Source organism: Diorhabda carinulata, chromosome 7, assembly GCF_026250575.1.
Source record: "Diorhabda carinulata isolate Delta chromosome 7, icDioCari1.1, whole genome shotgun sequence".
Classification (NCBI taxonomy): Eukaryota; Metazoa; Arthropoda; class Insecta; order Coleoptera; family Chrysomelidae; genus Diorhabda; species Diorhabda carinulata.
Window position 1 is genome coordinate 19169395 of NC_079466.1, and position 23630 is coordinate 19193024.

Here is a 23630-nt window from a genome sequence, read left to right on the forward strand (position 1 = left end):
TTTCCACAGAAATTGTGAAAATCGATAAATTGGAGTACCGAGCCATCATCAAGTACCGGTTAAGAGGTTAGCAGATTTACGAAGATATGCTTAATTCCCTTGGTGAAAAATTGGACTGCAAGCTTCAAAAGAGGTACATTTTCCATTGAAGATGATGACCTATCGGGAAGACCAGTTTCTGTGTCAGTCCACAGAAATATCGATGCAGTTCATGATATGATTTTATCAGACCGTCGAATTGGGTTAAAACGTATTATCTGAAGCACTGAATATTCCACACGAACGCGTTCATCATATAGTTCACGTCAATTTGGACATGAGAAAAATTGCTGCAAAATGGATCCCCAAATGTTTGAATGTTGACCAAAAGCGTGCAAGGGCAGAAGCATCGCGTTCGATCTGTGCTCGACTTGAAAACGATGTAGACTTCTTAAACTTAATTGTTACTATGGATGAGACTTGGGTACATTTCTACGATCCAGAAACAAAGCAACAATCGATGGAATGGCGACACTCTGGTTCTCCAAGACCTAAGAAGTTTCGTGTCCAAAAATCTGCTGGAAAAGTTCTTGCTCCAGAGAGAGAGAGAGAGAGAAATGCTGTGTTGTCAAAAAATTGCTTACAATTTGTAGACAAAAGCATGTAAACAAAAAAGAATTACGAGAAGAAGAAGAAGGAGGAGGAGGAAGAAATAAACATACAAATAATTAAATGGTGACACAATTAAAATAATATCTGAATATAAAATATACACAAGAAACTACAATGAATAACGAAATTATCTTTTAGAATGTACATGTGGAATTTTATATGTTGTCAAAATTATACCAGGTAATAAAACTAACAATACGGCATTCCTAAAGTAGGTAATAATTTATATTAAAAATCAATAACAACATTAAACTTCATACGTAAAAGTCGTTGAAAGAATAGTAGGCTCTTTCCCGTAAATATAACTTAAAATGTTTGCTAAATGCGAAAATTTCAATTTGTAAATGATTGTGCATTTTTTGCATTGTAAAGTATTGAGCCCTTAACTAATTCTAAACGTATAGTAGGCAGATAAATGTCGTGATCCGCGTTCCTAAGTGGATAGCTGTGGATAGCTGTCTACTGCAACTACTCCAGATATGGTTAATAAAATCCATTCATCTGTACTTAGCGATCGTAAAATAAAAATTATATGAAGTAAATATTACAAGCGAACGGGTATGTAACATTTTTTTATGAAAAATTTCTGTGCAAGGTACTTGTCACGATTGCTTAATGCTAATTAAAAGCTAGCTACTTGAAAAATTCGTACAAATTCTTGGATACCCAGGTGAATTTTCATGCAGTCAAAACAAATGGACTTTAGCCGAGAAATGGATTCGTAATAAATCAAGACCTTTTTATATGCGAATAAGATCAAAACGACAGTAAGATTTCGAAGTTGCAAGCGTTTATCGATCATTCAGATAAAAAAATTTTGATCTAATTGGCTTGTAATCAGGGCCGGATTAAGATTTATAAGGCCTGGGGCTAAAATAATGACGTGGCCCCCATAAGGAATTCGAAAACCTGGAAAAATTCACAAAATAATATCAATACGTTAGATTTGTGGTATCAACACATCAAGAAATACAGAATGATTTCCAAATGATGGGGCATTCTTGGACCTGAGGCCCGGGGCTATAGCCCCCCCAAGCCCCTAGCTTAATCCGGCCCTGCTTGTAATTAGTATTTTGCGAAACTTGATTTTTGGATTTTTTAAAAAATTGGAAACTAAGTGTGTAAAGTGAAAAATAAAATTAATGTTACATTAAATTATTTATTTTTTATTGGAAAGTCACTCTTCAGTCAATCCCTCCTCGTAATTTCTGTTCAATTATGAGTATTCTTGATAAAATGGAGAAAATTGAATTATATTTTCATTCCATGTAATCAAATCTTTTACAAAGAGGGTTCATACAGTTTTTATTGAACATACAAAAACTTGAGTGTTTCTATTTCTATCTACATGAAATAAACAAGATTTCATTAACAGAGAGCTGTGTTAATCAATACGCTCTCTACTACTCACTCAAAAAGAGAATATCTGCTCTTCTGTAGTTAGTTCGAACGGTAAAGTGAGTTGATCAATATAAAGCTAATACGATGTTAAGGCACTATTGCATATTCAGATAACGAACGTATTTTTGACGAATGTTGTAGATAATGATTTATCTAATGACAGGATCGCAATATGATATCCTCACAGCAGGTTTACCATGTTAGGGACTCTTGCGTTTTCTTGATTCTAGGATAGGTAATCAAACACTTCTTCATATGTTCATATTGAATTTCTTCATCTGTGTCAAGCCTAATACATCCGCGTTTCTTAGTTTCAGACTGATAACAACGCTCTACTATTACAATGAAAAAGATCTGACACAACATTACTGAATAAATCAAAGTAAATATGTACAGTCAATAACTAAGTAGGTTAATAATTCTTAACACTTAATAATTAGGTTTGTAGATTCTTTTGATGACATGAAAGTAAAACTGCCCATTGCGTTACATCATCTCTCTCTGATATAGTGGACTTCATCTTGGGCATCAATGAGTAGATTCGAATAAAACTGTCCATTGTACTACATTTAAAAACAAGTAGACTTAAGACTTGCAAAAGTATAAATTACATAAATAATGTATAATAAATAAAATGGTGAAGTCAAATATTTAAAAGTTGGTAAGAAAGTGTTACTGATAGTTCATAGCTGGGTTGTGGGCGATCAGGGACCTTTGTGCACATAAATCATCTTATAATGTCGTCGCACGCAACTTAAAATTACCGAAGTCCGATTTCCTTTGCCTTGAGCCTTTTAACTTCACTAGACAAACTGTAAAGTTTGCACAAAACCTTCCTTCACCAGTTCTAGGAGTTTCTTACTGTCTGAGCAGATTGAAATTACCGTGTTTCTACGCTGACACTTTGGTTTGCAAAAACGCTAGAGAGACAAGTTATTCTGGGGTAACATAAATTGTTTAACATACCTAAATATTTTTTTCAGTTCATTTTCAACTCAAAAATATCAAAAGAGAAATACATGATATACCCTTTGATATTTGATTTGATCAGATACATTCGGTTGTGAATAATTTAATCATCCCTCCTACTGTCCTGATGTAGCACCCAGTAACTACCGCATGAAATAACACCACAATAACGAGAAAACTATTTTGTTTTATAACACTTGTTAAGACAGGCGGTACAAAACTTTAAATCTATAATTTAAAAGGTTATTCGACGTTATAACATGTGGCTTAATATTAGTGAAAATTATGTTGAAAAGTAGATTCAAGTCTAGGCTTTCACATATAAATCGAAATAAGAAAAAACATCTTGTATCTCAATTTATTGAACCACATTAGAATTTTTGATTTCAGTTAACATATTGCTGATGCAATGTTAAATATTTCAAATTGATTATTACAGAGGATCCAAGAAAAACTGTTACACAATGAACATAAATAAATTTAATGACACAAAATGAAATTATTTTTGTGCTTGAACGAATGCATTTTCTTTTCATTATTATTGGCAATTAGACCGAATGAATTTTGGGAAGGAATTTCGACTACAATTTAAATTAGTATCCTTTCGGTTCCCATGCAATAAAACAATATTCGAAAATTGCTTGATTTCACATAATACAAAGCTTGATCTCTGCTGAAATAATTATAATGATTTACTCGAATTAAATGTGCGTATTGTGATCTGTTTGCCTCATTGTTTGAAAGTATTGAATGTGTTACCAATATTATTAATTCATACTAAATTGTTTTTATGTAAATGAAGATTGCGTCATTAAAAATGAATTTGCTGGAGGGATAGTCATTCACGGATTTGAACAGGCGATAGGTTAAAATTATGTTTCGACGATTCTGTAATAATGGAAATTTGTTAAATGACTAATGAGCTACATAAATAGTACAATACATTTGGCACAAACTTATGTCGACATCATTTTATGAAGCAATTTTAAATTTTCATCGTCGTTGACAACTCTTAAAGTAGTCAAAAACGCCGTATGTTGGAAGTTATGATATTAATTTGACAAATTGAAATAAAGATTACAATGCAAGATAGCTAATAAAGTAAGATGAGGGATTAGTACCGATAGTAATGAGGTGTGCTTGGGATAGGGATAATTGTAGAAAAATTCGGGACTGCGGAAACGCTCCCTAGTGTGGATATGAGAAAAATAGATTCCAATGCTCTGGACTGGTTTTTTTAATCGGAAAAAGGCGATTCTGGAGCCCGAGTTCGAGAGTATTTTGTTTCAAGTGGATAGAAATCACATCTATCCAATCTAACCTAAACTAAACTAACCTAAACTTTGTATATATATAGGGATTGAAGCAAACTCAAAGGTTTTTAAGGTCACGTTACTGAAATTGCTAATTCGCGTAACGAGAAACATTGAGACATGTTCTGGGCAGTTTCTGGTTACCCTCGACTTCATTTCCTTGTGAGCTCGAAGTTTTCAGGGGAAAAGCTTCTCTGATTACACAAAGTGTGTCATCGAATTCGCAATGTTTGATGGAAGGTGTCAGATACATGCCGCAAATTAGATGTTCGGTTTGTCCCTGGTTATTGGACGAAGTGATCGGATCATATTTTCTCTCGCTCGCACAGATGCGGGAATCGTTCATTTCAATGACGGTAACCTCTGCTTGTGGAAATTTTTAAACCGACAACCATGGAATATTGTGAACAGAAAATATTAATATTATTGTTTGTTATTCTTCGAAAAATATATTACTGTAAATAATTAACAATAATATACCTTCCGCAATGTCATTGTTTCCAGTTGTAAACAATAATATACCCGTTTACAGTTGGCTTATTTATTTTTCACATCACACAACTTATTACAGGTTATTGAGACAAATCTACGACAGACAACCCATGACCTAAACATTAATTCAGACCACGTCTAATTTAGCTTCCATTTTTTCTGTTGCATAGTTTTGGTTCTATATTATTATCGCACTTTTGTGAATACTATTTCCCTCTTTTGATAGTTGGATTTTTCTTAAATTGGTTGAATATTTCTCCTTGTTTCATCCTATTTTTTATGTTCCCTCCTATCTCTTGTTCTTCCTCTTTAATCTTTGTGGGGTGCGGGGAGCGCACAGGCACATTTAGAAAACATTTCGTGCATCTAGCGCACACTACCTGTATCGAATCTGATAGATCGTTCGACGAGCACACAAGAAAATTTTATCTGCCGAAATGAGTCCTAGAGATGGGCAAACATACGAACTTTTGAATAATTATTATCATTAAGACAAAACGAAAAACCATCAGCAACATCTAAGATTGTCCAAAATGAGCAAATGTTCAATATTATATAAAATATTGAACAAAAGTTGACAGAAAAAATTATTTTTTCTAAGAATGAGAGCATTTTTGGTATTAGGTTCAAAATAATTAAAAAATTGCGTATTTTGAATTTTCCACAAAAAAACTTTTCAATTTAAGAATGGTTAGGCATTGATGAGAAAATATTAACTCGTTGTTACTCTGTTGTTAACTCTTTTATCATTTTCCTTCTTCTATTTACGGTAATAAACATTTCAAGCTAAATACAGGGATTGAAGATACCGTCTTTATACCTGCAAATGTGCGCTCGATGCACCCTCCTATAGAATCTGTGCGCTCGGACCACCGTGCGCTCGACTCACGCGCGCTCGATGCACGCATTCTTTTATTTTATAACTAGTTTTTTTATTATTGTTTTACAATCATTCTATATGCTCAAGACATTTTATAAATGATCTTTCTACTGCTGTGGAGGGCTGTCATATAATTGCAGTATAGTTTAAGTATTTATTTTAACATTTTAAGTCATGAAATTAATGCAGAACGCCTCGACGCTTTTTTATAATAAAATGACAATTATTAATCACTCTTTTATTTAAATTATTTAATTAATTTCTAAATATTTATAGGATTTGCTATTAAAATACTGCGATTTTCTTCGATTAGTATACTAAGCAATGATCACGACCATTGATAATAGACACGAGGAATTGAAGACGAAAACGATAATTCTGGTGAACTGTTCAAGATTATTAGACTAATTTATAAAATTATTTTCCTATCATAGGACCCGAATAAGTGTGCGATATTTTTAATAAATTCGACATTTTGTAGAGCTCCTAAATCGATTTGAAACATTCCGTTATATACATATATCAATCAAGATATTATAAGCGTGTTAATAAACTCAAGTTTTTCGAATTTAATATTGTGTGCTATCTTGAAATAAAAACCGTTACAGTAGCAAAATTGTTCTATTTTCCTTCTTTTGTAGAATATCTTAAATCGCCTTCAAGTTTTATAACAGACTGTTGAATATAAAGAAAAAAAACGACAGTTACGTTTCTTATAAATTTCTGTCTTGAAACTAGTTATACAATATTCATACAGATTGTTGCAGCTTGAAGAAATTAACAGACAGTTAAATAAGCAAGGGTATGGGAAGAAACCGACATCTGGAGATCGCCCTTTTAGAAAGATGTTTGAATAGATATTCCGTTAGAGCAGGTGCGGTCGGTAGGCGGAAGTTTTAAAGGTGCAACATTTGAGGGACTACAAAAACCACTCGGAAATCTTCCTTTTTAACAATAGACGACTTATTTTGAATTAATATAGGGTTTTTTTGGTAATGTAGATTGCATTGTTATTTGTACAGGGTGATGGCTTCTCGGTCGATTATAAGTTGTTTAATAGATTAAATTGAAGTAATAAATTTATATACACAGCGACCTTATTGTTTAACATTCGGATTTTCATGTTTCGTAAACCGCTTCAATTTCATAAGTGATACAAGGTTAACAACAACAAAAAATTCTTTTCACAATATGTCTGTGAAGAATTTACATAATGAGAATATTATGTAGAAAAAATAAGAGAATTTATTATTGATATGCTAATGATTCTCCATTGACCACCAGACAATGACTCAATCAAACACAGTATATTTCATGTTTTATGAGCTCCAACTCATATATGTTTAAAACTACAGAGAAATAATTCCAGTAAGATGCGATCTTATGATTTAGCCATCGTTCCATGTATTTATGGATCTAAAAAGTTTCGAAACGGAATGTGACGATTTCCCTTCCAAGGATATTCCTTCAAGTTTACTCATACCTCAAAATAAATATTTATGATTACGTCAAATTGGAGCTTACTGTGTATGGAATTAGGATATAAAACTGTCAAGACCGAACCTACAATAGAATCCCGTATTCGAGAGAGTCCTATCTCATTATTAAAATTGATCGTAACGAGAAACGTACAGAGATTAAATACCTGCGTTTCAAATAGTTAACCATAACGCAAATTTACAAAAATTTGTTGAACAAATTAGTATCATATGTCAATGAAAAGGTGATGTGAGTTTGAATGTTGTAGATAGTCGTGAATACCACATACAAAAAGTTAAAAAAAGTCTGTGATCTCAAATTGCAAGATCTGTTTATTAGACAAATAGTTGAAGATTTTCCTGATTATTAATCAATGAATGAATGGTGGATCTATTACTATCACGTAGAGAACTAAATACTGAGCAGGGAAAACATTGAGAATATATTGTGATTGAAATGAATAATCAATACTTTCACCTCTGACGCACGCACTAGCATCTCTCTGGCTTTATCTTCATTCCCAATTGCGAAACATTAAGTAGGAATCTCCAGTCGTAGTCGCCGGTCGCAATATACACAATGCAAAGAATATTTTTTGCTAGATTAGTAACAACGAATGAGTCATAGGTCAATCAATAGGATGTAGAGACCAAAATGTGATATATGGAGTGGAGACATCGAGGTTCATCACCGTCGAAAAAATTCAAGATAAAACATTAAGCAGGAAAGGTAATTCTTACCGTAGTTTTCGATACTCCGTGTTGTTGGTCGCTATTTACTTATTATGCTAATTTAGGTCCAAAATTATGAGAGATGATAAACGAAAAATATCGGACGAGGTTGCTCAACGCACCCAGACACATGCCTGCCATTGCAACAACCGCAACGCTCATGCAGTCTTCGAATTAGTGAAGCATTGATCAAATTGACTATTTCCAAACTTAGCACCTGCTATCTCACCGATTTTCTTCGTATAATGAAATAATTCGTGCGTGAATCAAATAATCATATGACAATATTCGTGTCTAACTTTCTAAAAATAATATGTGCCAATAATTATTTACTTTAAATGAATGAATCTACGAAATTGATAACTGAAATTGCTATATTTATCTGTTATCGGATTTTCTTGAGATAAGTTCACTGTTAGTACAAATGAATAATCATTGTTAAACCCGATTATTCAGAAGTATGGTCTCAAATATTCTAATTTCGGCCTCACTAAGTGACGTGGTAGCACCAGTTCAGTATCTTTCTGATATCCAGTTCAGTCTTTACTAAAAAGACATAATGGAATGTGCGAAATGCTGTTATAATATTACAACATCAGGATGCCGTGTGAACGAAGCATTTGATCTTAAAGATAAACTTGCGCATCGCTGGTTATTGCCGTGCTGGTGATAATGATCTCGTTTACCCTGGTATTCCAGGTCACCGAATTTGACGCCATGTTCCTTCTTTCATTTGGGACACATTTTTTATGTATTTCTTCTACGAGAAACTATAAAATAAACAAATTAGTGATATATTGGTGAACATTGACTCACCACAAATTTATTGAGTGAATTGAGCACTGCTTTTACGAGTGGAGAACATACAGAGAACTTTTGTAGTGTGAGCAACTTGATAATTTTGTGTATTGCAGTCAATACATTAACCGTAATTTATAAAATGCCATAATCTCAGGAAATTCTGTAACTTTGACAACTGTTTACAAGTGGCATGAGTGATTTAAATATGTAAATGAGACAGTTAATGATGAGAAACGATCGAGAAGTCCTTAGCCTTCACAAATAGGAGAACAAAATAAATTAGATGTAATTGAGAGATCGTCTTGAAGTGGATCTGGATTTCATATCCAAAAGTGACTCACCTAGCCCTAAAAATACTTGTCAAACAAAATCGTTGTGTATATCATGGCCATTGTTGTCTGCGATTTTGAGAACATAGTTTGGTCAGAGATCATTACAAGGGATTAACTTGCAAGTTTTCAAAGGGGTACTGAACGGCTTATGAAACGATGTGCGAAGAAAGTGCACAACGATTTCTTGATCATAACAACAAAAAAAAACATTTTCGGCCGCATCCGGACTTCTGACCTCGAAAATAAAAAATGTTCGACTGGAAAGGAGAAGTTTTGATATCATTATTAACATTGAGAAGGCCACGACGGAGCAGCCTTTCACTCGAGGAATGAAAGTTGGATTAAGTGCAATATTTCGAAAGAGATTTAATCAAAGTGAGCGTTTTGCCATTATACATCCAATATCAATAAATAGATAAATTTGTTTTCTTAAATTATTTGTTGTTTTTGCAAACTTCAAATAATTAAAAAAATGATGTTTTGATGAAAAAATTATATACTAAACTATAATAATAAATGTCAGAACGTTGTAGGGTACTACAAATATTTTATATATAAAACACATGCTTTTATGAGTAATCAAAGTACAAATTAATTCTTGATACAAGGGGCGGTAGTAAATTCGGCCAGATAGCAGGTAGATGACCTTTTGGTGTGGTAAATTCGGCCAGAGAAATTTGGGATGCAGTATTTATACATATATACAATTGAAAAAAGGAAAATTGGAGTATACAAATGTGACATTTTTGTGAACGACTCTCGCTCCAGGTAAGTGGAAGCGCAAGAGAGAAGATGCACGCATTGTTACGCGCTGTTAACAATTGAATAATGTTGTGAAAAATATTTATTATTATTTTTTCACTTATTATTTATTGAACATAAATGAACATATTAAAATGAAACTACGAAATGCCTAAACTGCACATAAGCTGTAAAGTGCCGCAGCTGCCAAGCTTTGTCCTTATTCATCATCATGGCAACCTCTGTTTGCGGCCATTGTGCAACTGGCAACCTTGGATTTTCATGTTCAATGTATATAAAACTTTAATTTTGCATAAAAATTTAAAAAAAAACGGCGAATGCAGTTAATTAACAATAATATACCTGTTTACATTTGGCAACTCAAATGCTGCGGCCGACTCGCGACTGAGAGCTGACAACCATTTTTATTTTGATTTGTGACATCATTTTCTTTCAAATGCTGTAAGATTGACTGAAAAAACATATAGCTGCAAATCATATAAGTATATTAATGACAGTAACATTAATTACAGGTAATCCATTCCATATATCCTCAAGATTCCTTTAAAATTAATTTCATCAAAAAAACAGATACCTGAGAGAACAAGCGGTGGGATCTTAGACTATATTCTTATATATAATGAACTATTCTTCATTTATTACCTAAATGAGTTAAACTTTCTAATGGTAATCTTTTTTGAGATATCGGAACTTTTGAGGACAGTTTTTGGGGCCCTTCTCGGCTTCTTCCTCCCAGAATATTTTCTAAATTTATAGTACTAGTCAGAATTAATAGATTAAAACTTGTAAGAACACTCTACGGAATTTTTTCAAGGAAGGATTATTCATTTGCTGAATTATGTGGTACCTCCCCATTTCTCTCAATAAGTGTTCCTAATGAATAGTCGTACACTATCGCACCTCAGTTTCATCTATTCAAATGAATTGTGTACCCACTTGAATTAGATCCTTCTATATATAACAAGTTAAGTTGTATGAATTAAAAAATTAAAACGCACGCAAGTTGTATATTTCAAGATAACTTAATAAATCGACAGTAATTAATAGAAAAAACTGATCTATAAATACAATTGATTCCATTAGACGTAGCGATAACTATGACTTCTTAACTATTAACAAAACTGATAATCGAATCCATAAAAAATTATAATTTATTATGATAAGCACTTAACAAATCTTGTATCAATATTGAAAATATTGATAGAATATTGAAAAATAAATATACAAGTTGTTTAGAACCATGAAAAAATGAGCAGTTTGAAATTTATAATATGTAAATATTTCTAATTTTAGTGTCTTCTTTTGTACGTTGTTTTAAATAACTATTAAACAACAATTACGTAGTTACTTAGATATATATTCATATATGAAACGTAATTTTTACGGTAAACACTAAATAGTTGTGGTAATCAGATTGTGAAGGACGCTACAGTAACCACAAAAAGTGAGAAATATTATTTTTCATGAAAATATAAAATACTATATTCATGTAAAAAGTGGTTGTTGACGTAGCAACAGTATCCAAATGAACGATCGAGCAATGCACACGGTAAAAATATTCGTATACTAGAATTGTTTGACCTTAACCTGAAGATATCAGCATTCATCAATATTATAGCTGGGGAATATATTTGTGCATGCCGTAAAGATTCTCTCTAAAACTGTAGCTATTTGGGGCGTCTCGTTTCTTAGAAAGGGCTGCTAATTAAGTTTTGAGATATAACAAAACTGATGTGAATATGTCAAATCTGATATTGCCATATTGACATGTTTGATGCTGAATGTGTTCACAACGTATTGTCATCATCATCATCATCATCTATCAGCCATCTTCCATCCACTGCTGGATATAGGCCTCCTCTAGTTTAAACCATCTATCTCTATCTTGAGCTGTATGGATCCAATTTCCTACAATTTTCTTTACATCGTCACTCCATCTTGTTGGCGGCCTGCCTCTACTTCTCTTATCCATTCTTGGCCTCCACTCCAATATTCTTTTCGTCCATCTATTATCCGTCATTCGGGCTATATGGCCTGCCCATTTCCATTTCTTTTGGGCTATGATTTCAATAATGTCCTTAACGTTTGTTCTTCTTCTTATGTTCTCATTTGTAATTCTATCCCTTCTCGTAATTCCCAACATTGCCCTTTCCATTGCCCGTTGCGCCACTCTCATCTTTCCTGCAGTTTGTCTCGAGAGGGTAAGCGTCTTTGCCCCATAGGACATCACAGGTATAACACACTGCTCATATACTTTTCTCTTTAGGCTTATTGGTAAGTCTGATTTCAAGGTATTACTCAACTTGCCAAAAGCTATCCATCCTAACTGTATTCGACGCTTTATCTCACACGTTTGGTTATCTCTTCCTAACGTATTGTCATACAAGTGCTATTTGAGTTGTTTACAGATACTTGAAACATTCATCTTGGTTAAAGAATGGAATTTTATCGCGACCATTTTCGTGCAATGATTACTGGCGATTGTTTTTTTGGGATAGTCATGTGATTGTGTTCATCGACTATCTTCAAAAAGGTAAAAGAAAGTACTTTTCTATCAGGAAAACGCAGTTTCTCACACTTCGGGAATCTCCATGGCTAAAATTCACGAATTGCAATCGAATTTGTTGATTGCCCACCATATTCACCATATTTAGCTCTTTTCGAATTCTTCTTGTTTCCTCAACTTGAAGTTTCACTTACAGGGAAGATATTTGCATCAGACGTAAACGCCTTATGACCTATCATTACTTAATTCATTGTTGTTACTCCTTCAACTTGAAATTCCATGTTAACAGGCATGCGTTTTGCTTATTTTTCTGTCTTAAATCAAATTTGCAATCCATTGATTAATAACATTTTTGTTTTTCAGGAGATCCCTTCTCTGTTAAAAACATTTTTGCTTACGACTGTTGTTTGTTTTTTTTTTTTATTTATTTCTATATCTTGTCTTTCTTCTCCATATATCGCTATTCATGATCATCTTAATCGTAGACTTGTTCGAATCTTTGGTTTTCTATTTCTATCTTGCCTATTAATTTTGAGTTATCTTCATTTCTTCTTCACTGATTCTCATACTATATTTTTGTTGTTCTATACTTAACTGTCTTTTTGTGTTCGATAATATGACATCTTCAAAAGCGCAAAAGATTTTCCCATCGTTTCCATATTCTTTATTTGTATATTTATGATTACACATTATTCTATCTATCAATATTACAAATAGGAAAGGTCTAAAATCATGACTTAAAGAAATATTTGTTATTTTCTATCATAGCTGATTATGCAGTTTTTTTTTCTTGTATATACTTTTGATGATGACTTTTCAATGGTTCATCTGGTGCGAAGCATTTTCTAAATTTTTCCCATATTAATTAATGCCATGTACCTACTTTTTTTTCTACAATATGTTGAGATGTAAATGTGTGATTCTAAGTACTAAATCACTCTGCGAGAGATTAGTTTAGAGTTAGATTTATTGTATTCATAGTTTTTTCCAGAATCTTATTCAATAATCAAACTCATTTTTTTCTATTTGTTCATATCGTCAATCCATGTGATATTCCGTTTTTTAGTCTCTGTTCACCTTGTTTTTCTTATACGTTTTTTTATACAAATTCTAATAAAATAATTCCAATTTTCTCTTTTAAAGTGTATTCGGTTTGTTCTGTTTTGATTAGGTTGCTGAAGTATTTTTTTTTCACATTCTTATATCTTTTCGTCTTTAGTAGAGACCACACAGTTTTTGTCTTTTATTCATTATTTGATGTTTTTTCTCTAATATTTTTCAAAAGTTTTTAATTATTTCGTTTATCAGTTTTCATTGGTTCCTTAAACTTTTTCCATAAGTAATTTTTTCACTGTATTATTTAGTATTATCAACTTTTCATAATCTTCTACCACTTTTCTTATAAATATTTTTCCGTACACTTCTCTTAGTTGTTTTTTAAATTGCGATTGTACACGAAATGCCACCATTATTGCATTGCGACTATTTGATGTGGAAAAACGTTTATCCTGGCAACTATGATTAGAAGTGATATCCACAACAATAATAAACTGATTTTCGATACGTCGCAGGACAGATTCGAACCATATTTCGAGGGAATCTTCATTGATAGCCTCCAATAGAAACAAAAATCATACAACTTTTCTTTATACAATCACTATCTGTGGTTTTTTGAGAAATGGTATATTTTTCAATTTTGTTCCTGAAACTCTGCCAATTCACTGCGATAGTTTTAGCTTACAGGAAATATCCTGTTCAGAGTCATAATTTCTAATTTCTCGACTTTCATACAAGTTAATTTTATCAAATTTAATAGATTTTTAACCTCGCTAATTTATCCGTGGTGACTGAACTTCGCTACGTTTTTTTGACGTATAATTCTAAAAATAGTGGACGATGACGCTCCTGTAATATTTTCAAAATATAGTGTTTCCACCTATTAAAATAACTAACCACTATGTATTTAGTTATAATTGAATACTACCACATTTCAATTTATTCTCTTATCATTACTTGTATTTCTTTGGAGATAGACCCTGCGGTGATTTGTATATGCTTTTACAATCATTCCGTTACTATAAATACAGGTTCTATGAATACAAAACATCTACCAGCAATACCCATTTCTTGCCCTAATTATGGTACAAATATCTTTCGTGATGTTGATGTTTTCATTTTTGTTATCCAACGTTTCTAGTTCAAACGTTTCGTCACTATTTCGTACATATAAGTCGAAAAACTTGAGATATCTGTTTATATCGTAACAAAATTTGAAAAAGTCTGTTACCAACGATTTTCTCATCAAATTCTCCTACCAAAATGTTGGTAATGACAGTAGAACGCCACTGCGAACCTCATCGTGCCCATTGTGCGTCCTAACCAACTTTCAAATTAATCTGTTAGTTTGATACAGATGCTACAAAATGCCACACACTCCAAAAACATTGTGCCTTATGTACCTTCTTCTCTTTTGATTCAATATTTAAACGAAAATGAAAATTCCAATGAATTATAAATGAAGCAGTAACTATCTCTCTAATAGTTTCGATCTCTCAGCCGCCGAATGTTGATTGGTTTTTATATACCAGTTGTCCACATCCAGAAAGTTCAAAATTAAGTTAATCTGAACAATCTATTTATTGAGACATTTTTATTGTTATTACTGTTGAATATTGCTACTTGTGGAATTTTTTTAGTAATAATTCCAAAATATAGAATTTATAGTAATACAGTAGAAACTTACGTGTTCGGTTATTGTTCAATTAGATTCAGTAATTGAAGAAAATAATTGAGTTTCTATATTTTATAGAGATTTCACTATACATTCTTCCATCTATACAGATCATCAAAACAATCTGTTGAAAACATAATACAACCGTGTGAACACAAAATTCCACACACCAATCTTAAAGAAGTTCCAAAAAAATTCTGTTTGTGTTTAGTTCTTGTTTTGTCTATTCAATACAATATTTTTGGCGGTTAAAGATTTACACCAGAAATCATAAAATGGTGAATACACCACACGAATCCACCAAAATTTCCAATTTAGTAAAATTCTGTTGTTTCGTTGTGTAACTGGGAATAGAATTGATCATATGAGATTTGTCCCAAAATTATCGACTTCATCTTAATATTTCCACGCCAAAAGTTTCGAGCGACTGTGAGGGATAGGCGTTACCAGTTAATGTTCACGTATCATCTGGTATACGTAGATACCGTCTAGTTTATGAACGGTCTATGGTTTTTTTTCTGGTCACATTTGATTATTGTGAGAAATAATAAATAATAAATGGTTTAAAAACGACATTAAGTCAGTAGACATTGATTCTAGCCCTGGTATAGTTTTCAATGATTATAGTGTACTCAAAAAAATTTTACTGGGGATGATTTATGGCTTCACAGCTAAAATCAAAGCGACTATCTTGGAAATTACCTAGACCAAAAAATTCGGTGCAAGTGGAGGCAATGTTAGCTGTTTTTTTTTTTATTATAGAAAGGGTTCGCACATCGAATATTCTTAGAAAGATCACACAATCATGCAATTATAACAAAAAGATTGCCTGATGTAGTTAGATGAATAAAGTAAAATCTTTAAATAGCCTTCACCTTGAAAATGCTACATTATTTTTATCGAAGCTCGTACAGTAACAATGTGGCTCCCTGAGATTTTTGTCTTTTCTATAAATTAAAAATTTCACACAAAGGACATCAGGTCGATGAAAATACACAGTTGAATGCCCTAAAGGTAATTCTGAAAACTGACTATCAGGCTACTTTGGAGATAGTCAATTATCGGACAAAAAATATTACTCCCTCACAGGCATAAGGGGGGTAGGCTGGATCATTTTAAAAAACCCTAGTACAGGGGTCTAAAAAGCCTTTTGAGTCAGCAGAACCAAAAGTTACTTTACAAAATTTCAAAGTTTTTAAAGGGCAAAAAAATTTTTGTTGTCAATAAGTTTTTTGATAAAAAATTTTTATTCAAGAAAAAATATCTACTTATTCTTATATTTGAAATGTTCTCGACAACGAATAAGATTATATACATACATATTTATATGTAATTATTAATAATTACCCATCATTTAAGTGAAAAAAAGAATCAATTGAACATTTACTCACGCCCCAACTTGTACTTCAATACATAATAACAAATAATTGGGCGAACAAATTCAATGAGAGCAATGGCTTTTGCATGGTTATTCAAGTAGGAAATTCAAACTTTACTAAACAATGTAACATGTACTTAAAATAAAAAACAGTAACACACATTTGAGCAAATAAATTCAATGGAAGCGTTGGCTGTGCATGATTTTATAAAGTTTGGATAAATTTAGCCGTAATCGTTTCATTTTCGTTCTTCTATAAAAAATGACAGCTGAATTTGTGAAAATTGGTGATGGTTATATCGATTCAACTTTTAGAATATAATATCAACCTGCCACGGTAGAAATGATTTTTAATACGTGACTATAATTTTAATGAGATTTATGAACAAAATAAGAGGATTGCGAATATACCAAAAATGATATTTTGACTAGAAGTTGTTCCAAATGATCGCGTCTATAATCGTTCTCGTTTCATTAATACTTCTTAAAAGTATTCAAATATTTCATGAACAATTTGCTAGTATTTTATCAAATTGAACATAAACAATCCAATCGTCTTTGTTTCTACGATGAAAAAATTATTTTGCAACATTATAGAGAGATTTTTCAATAAATAAATTATTCTGTAATCAAATGCCAATCGTAGATTTGATGAATACATAAATTTTATGTCAGATAATAAAGTCATATTCATAGTTTATTTATGCAATAAGTCAAATATAATATTTATTTTATATTATTATAAACACTCAGATAAAATATTTCACATGATGATATGAATACAAATACTTTATTCATTGAAAAAATGTACATATTTATGAAATTTAAGTAAAATTTTCAAACGCGGTAATGGAAAATATCGGTTACATAAAACCCGGAGGCAGAGAATACGATATTATACAAATAGATTCAATAATCATAAATGTTCATGCTTTAAAAATTATTTCTTTGAAACTACAAACCAGCAACATCGAATTATTATTAACCTATATTTATGAAAGATAAAAGTTATTGAACTTATCCCGATGCATTGAGATATAGTTAGTAACAAAACTTGAAGTAAACTTTGATGTAATAACTACAGGAAACTAATTACAGCTACTGCCCCACCTTTGTATGAACTATGCCTTCTTTAAGTCGGTTAAGAAAATGAAAAAGATAAACCCATATGTTCAAAAAAAAGCTAGAAAATCCAAATTAACAAGCTCCTATTGTATAAAACTACCTATCAGGATGTACTTGTATTTTATCGAACTCTGGGGTTGTTCTAATAAATCAAAAATAGCTGTCATAAAGAGAAGACAGTCCAAGATAATTCGCATGATAGCTGATGCATTATGGTATGTATCGAACCTAACCCTATATAAAGATTTAAATGTCAGTTTTGTTAAAGATGTCATAAAAAGATGCACCAAACATTATGAACGACTAGCTAAACATGAAAATACGTTATCCACTTATAGAACAAGGAGACAGTAGGAGACTAAAAAGAAATTGGCCAGCAGACCTACAAAACGGGTGAAGAAAGAAAAGATTTGTCGCTGTCCTTGTCCTTATATACCCTGCAGCCATCCCATTAACTTAAAGAGATATATGTTTTGATTGTTAATAAAGTAAAAAACAATATTTCCAAAATTAAATTAGGAATTCAGAAACCGTATTTTAATTTATACATAGGGGAAAAAGTTTTCATAATATCAAATAAAACATATTCAGCATTTCTGAAATTCATCGTACGATGAACACTGTGTTGACAACTTGACTGACATTAACTGAGAGGACCGGGAGATAGGTTGATGATTAGTAAACTTTCAATAGAATTTTCAAAAAGTTCACGGCCTTTCCTCTATAAAATTGTAACTACCGAGCTAAGATACAGACAAAATGTGTGCCTGTGGGGTCCAATAATGTCCTATGTATTACGAATAGCATGGGCGTAGCCAGGATTTAGTTTTGGGTAGGGGTCTTGATTTGATGTAAATAAAACAACAAAAATATACTTACATGAAATGTAATATCTATATATTCATCGGAACAATTACGACATGGGCCCAGCAGCCGTCCAAAAACTTCCACAAAGCTTCTCTCATTCCGACCGAGGAGCGTGGTGAATAATCGAGAAACAATGCAGTTTCCATACAATGAAAAGTCGGCTACTCGACTAGAGATGGCGTTACTGTGGGTAACTTCCACTACAACTGCGTCTGCCTCTCGTCAAAAGATGGCTCTAGGGGCTACTATATATATTCAAATATAATAATTTTTCGATATATTAGGTGATATTTTGCTTATTTCGGCGGGGGTTTGAACCCCCAAAACTCTCCCCTTGGCTAAGCCGGTGGCTAATGGTGCTGGCTATACAGTTTCTCGCAGATATAACAGTGAGGGAAACAGTTTGTTGAAGACTATTGTTACTGGAGATGTGACTTTGGTTCTATACGATAATCCAGAGTCCAAAGAACCAAATTTATTACACAGTTTCATACGCTTTTCTGATACTGTTCTCATAATATGCGTTTCTTATAATTAACCATATTATTTGGTATTTTTTTTAGGGTAAAAAGCAAGCACAAGAGTGTGAACCCTATTACACTCAAGTAGTTATTTATAGGTACCTGTGGGTATTGATTTTAAACTTCTGTTGGTTGTAATTTTCGGGAAAGACGTACCTTAGTAGGTGATTCCAAAGGCTTGCACTCCTACAAAGGAAGGAGTCCTGATCAATTAAAGTTCTAGCAACTGCAAGCGAACTTGGTTTTTATGAGCTACGTCTGCCTGTCAAGTGGATCTTGCAAAAACTGCTCTAGGTGAGATTGTGTTCGACAGCACGAAAGTATCGGTGAAACAGTCACATCAGCGACTTATTTTCTATGCTCAAAGCTGCCCAAGTTTCTGGTCAACTCTGGATCGCCTATAAGTCCAATTCATCTCTTCTGTATCAAGTCGCGCTTCCTCAGGGTATGCTTGGGAGTTAAGCAGCAAATGTGCTAGCAATACTCCAAAGAGGGATGAATCTGGGCCTTGTAGAGGATTAAAAGATTTTACGGAGTATATAGCTTTTTGATCTTAAAGAGGGCTCCAAGTTTTTGTGAAGATGTCTTAGCTAAGTCGGTTAAGTAACTATGCCAGAACATATTGCACCCAACATGCGTATTTGCGGTGATGGTAATATTTTATGTCCAGATAGAAAAATAAGAAAGAATATTATTATAATAAATACAACATCAAAATAAGAAAAATTACAAAAACCAAAAAACTTTGTTAATCTAAGAAGTTATAGAATGGATAATTTGTAAAATCAGATTTTACTTCAGATTTAAAATTAAATTATACTTAAACGAGAGATACATCAAAATGATTATCAAAAAAAATACAATCTTGACTTTTTTCTCATTTGTCTATTGTTGAGAATATAACATATTTGGCGTTAGTATAGTTTTTTTAAACTGAGATACTTGTAATGAGAGAAATTCATTTTTAATTATATTAAAAATCAACTACTATTATAGTCGAATAAGATCGTTTCGGACAAAAATCTAAATTGTTTTAGACTACAATAACTGTGGGTTTTATTTATACTCTAATGACTAATCTCTATTACCGCGGCCATCTCTACTACTCTCACGAATAAACACGACGAGACCCGACGTACCCAACGTGTTCTGTTATTAATCAGAAAATATAACTGATTGAAATTGGATAAATTTTGACTAAATGTTGTGTGATGTCCATGTTTGGTAAATGAAAATTGACCATTTAGGAGGGGAGACAATTACCAAATAACCGATTATTTGAATTTTGTTAAATAAACTTAACCGAACCGGGCTTGCGAATTTTCTACACAAAAATATAAACCCACTAAAATGCACGTCACTATAATCAACGAGCTTGACAGATTCATGGGCCCAACTTGAATTCGATCTTTTAACGAATGCCAAATCGACGTAGTACTGAAGAAGATGTCCAAAGGTTTCGGTTCAATTATTCTATAACCTTATTGACGAAACCTCCATGGTTCTTATTCGTTCTTACAGTTACTGACTTACAAATTTTCCCAACATTAGGGAGCATAACTACGTTATCTTGTGCCTATTTATGAATTTGTCCGTGGTATTTTTCCATCACTAATATCAAACTTAGTTTACCGTTTAGATGAAATTTCTGGAACCGTTGGTGATATTAAACAGCGTTAGACAGTGTAATTGTGAGTGTTGGTGTATTTACAATTTTCCTACGTAAGATAATAGGGCTCAACAACCAACACCTTTTGCCCTTTCTCAACCATAACATGACATAACAACCTTCTCTACCACTAAAAACACATGACATTGCTACTATCATACATCAAAAAGTAGAACAATGGCCACCAATTTAATATTGTATTAAGTCCTCTATTCACTACGCATATGAATCCAATAATTTGAATTATTAGTAAGTATTAACTTGATATTTTTTGTTGCAGGTGATAATTACATCGGTAACAACAGCAAAGGATCCAGTACCGCCCCCATCACATCCTCCAGCAGCTTATAGATACCAGTACCCAGGCTATTCATATTCGTATCCACCTCATTCTTATCCATATCCCACTCCTCCCAATCCACCTTATTCACATCACGATATGTGCTATTCGCCGAATCCATACGTTCACAAATATCCTATTAGAAGGTATTTGACTACGCAGTACTACCCGCCACCCAATCCGTCGGATATTTATCCGGTGCCGCCAAGTGGACCTTCACAACCCAGTCAGCAGGTATGTAATTTGGTTTTTAAGTCAAAGCTTGATTGATAATGGAAAAATATGGTTATGGTGTAAAATTTTCAAACCCCTCAAACCAAACTCGAAATGCTTCACTCTTAAGTAGAACTGAGTTACATTTAAAGCAGATTTCTATTTATATATTCTCAAAGTTTAAATTCTAAAATTCGTTATAGAAAACATTCATTTTTGATAATAAATATTTTTCTTATAAAATGAAAAAAAAAATACCAACAAATCTTATATTCTCTAGCAAATTTTGTAAGGTTGTTATATATGTTTTCTCTTTCAAGTTATTTTTCATAAAAAAGTATGTATACAATTTTCATACGAGAAACGAAGTACTCTAAAATATTATCATGCATACTTAGTTCACGTAATCTCTAAAGCCGGTACTACACGATGCGTCCAACGTTTGTGCCAACATTCGTGTTCCAACGTAGGGCTGAATACTGTAAGAAAGGCCTATTGCAACTACACGATGCGTCCATGTTTGCACCTTTCAACATTGGCTGAACATTGGTCGAACTGGAAGCTGGAACCTTACCTAAACTTACCTGAAGAAATGTAAACTTGGCATATAACAAATATAAATTCTTTTGAAATAAACTGGATGATACTGGCAACTTTGGTTTTCATACAAAACACTAAGCATTCACGCGCAAGAGAACAAGAAGTGTGTGTAGTTGTACCACAAGTTTTGGTTCCAAATTCCTTCCAATGCTGGGTACTCCTTTGACGCGAGACTTTCTAATGTTAATAAAACATTCGTCGAATGACATGTACGCTACGACCACACGATGCGTCCAATCATACCAGCGTCCAACGTTGGAAGCACTATACACATCGTGCTTAAGACAAGGCTGCTTGTACAGAGTCGCACTTAGCTACGGCATCGTTAAGGTTTAACTGATGAAAAAAAACATTTTAAGACGGACATTTTAGTTCAGCAGAACAAACCGATAAACAGAAGTGTCAGCAAATATATTAGACCATTCAACATATAACATCTGTTTATAGTCTGTTAGCTAATATGAATATCAACGCCATAATCAAGTGTGCAACATCGTTTTCCAGAAATTGGTCAATAAGTTCGGTCCATAGACCGATAGACAGGTGACGATTAACAGACCTGATATCGTGGTAGTTGATAGAAGAGTCAATTCAGTCTTTCTCGTCGACATACCCATACCGAACACACACACACAACGTTCTAAACAAATACCAAGAGAAACTGACCAAATACGCAAATCTCGCAATTGAGATTAAACAGGTGTGGCTCAGCGAAAATGTGGAAATCGTCCCAGTTATTATGTCCGCAACCGGCGTTGTGTCTAAGACTCTGCACGATGCATTGCCAAACTAGGATTACTAAGAAACACCTTCTCCAATATCCAGAAGGCTGTGATTTGGATATTTGCCACACAGTGTGCAAGTTTATTAAGTGAACTGATCCTTTTGATCCTTTGTATTAGGGAAAGATAAATGATACCGGCTTTAAGCTAAGTAGGGCATAAGTCTTTCGCATAATAATTATAGTAATAAAATAATACTAGATCCTTCTTGTCATCTTAGTACGGTTACACAGAATCTGAACAACTGCTAAAGAACAATCATCGTTAAGATTAACTATCATCGAATTTCTATCAACAAATTCATCCATTAAATGGTTTAATTTTAACATTTTCACTTCTACCTGTCTACCTGTCCGCCCAAATAATCTCTATTTGTACGAGGTCACAGTGACATTCCATTATGTGTTTTAGCAAACCTGAATTTCGGTATTTATCATATTTGGTTTTAAGTTCATTCGTTATCCGTAAAAGTTCTGCTTTTGTCATATTTTCTCGGATGGTATACTTTTCAAATACAACCAGTCTTGAATTAGGGCTTTTTTGTCAAAGGCCCACAAGGCGTCGGGGACAAAACCGGTTTCGTTACCTTTTATCAACCTTTTCCTAAGAGATCAATTTCATTTTAGTTGGAAGAAAAGAATTGACTGTTTATTTCAGTTTTGATAGATATTACATTAATACCTTATCTGCTCGGAATCTTATTTACAAACACAGTTGAGGTGATTTTTAGATGAAGGCTCTTTAATCCAGTAGAGAGGCCATCTGAAAAAACTTGTCTTGAAAAATTCATAGATTCGTGAACCCAAATTTTGGATTTTTTGGGCCTGCGTTTACCCACGTTTCCTCCAGATAATAGATTTTCCTATTATCTCTTCTATGGGTACTTATTTTCATTAAATACTGTCGTCTCCACAATACAATTTTTGGTTTCATGAGCAACAAACTATTTCTCCCTCTTTTATTAAATTTAAAACTTAATTTTGTCGACTTTCAGAAATTTGGTAGGTCAGCATCATTATTTACATCTTTTAAAACTGAATATATTGTTGCCATTTCGTTTCGGAAAAATAATTTGATGTACACTCTT

At 32.9% G+C, this 23630-nt stretch overlaps 1 protein-coding gene across 2 annotated transcripts in view; it reads left to right on the forward strand.

Annotated features, from left to right (window-relative positions):
- LOC130896350 (uncharacterized) overlaps window positions 1–23630 on the forward strand; it is a 207387-nt gene that overhangs the window by 136238 nt on the left and 47519 nt on the right. For both annotated transcript variants that reach the window (XM_057804365.1, XM_057804366.1), the window contains exon 6: window positions 20889–21182. In XM_057804365.1, coding sequence (XP_057660348.1) covers window positions 20889–21182 — 294 coding nt within the window. The remainder of the gene's footprint in view (window positions 1–20888; window positions 21183–23630) is intronic.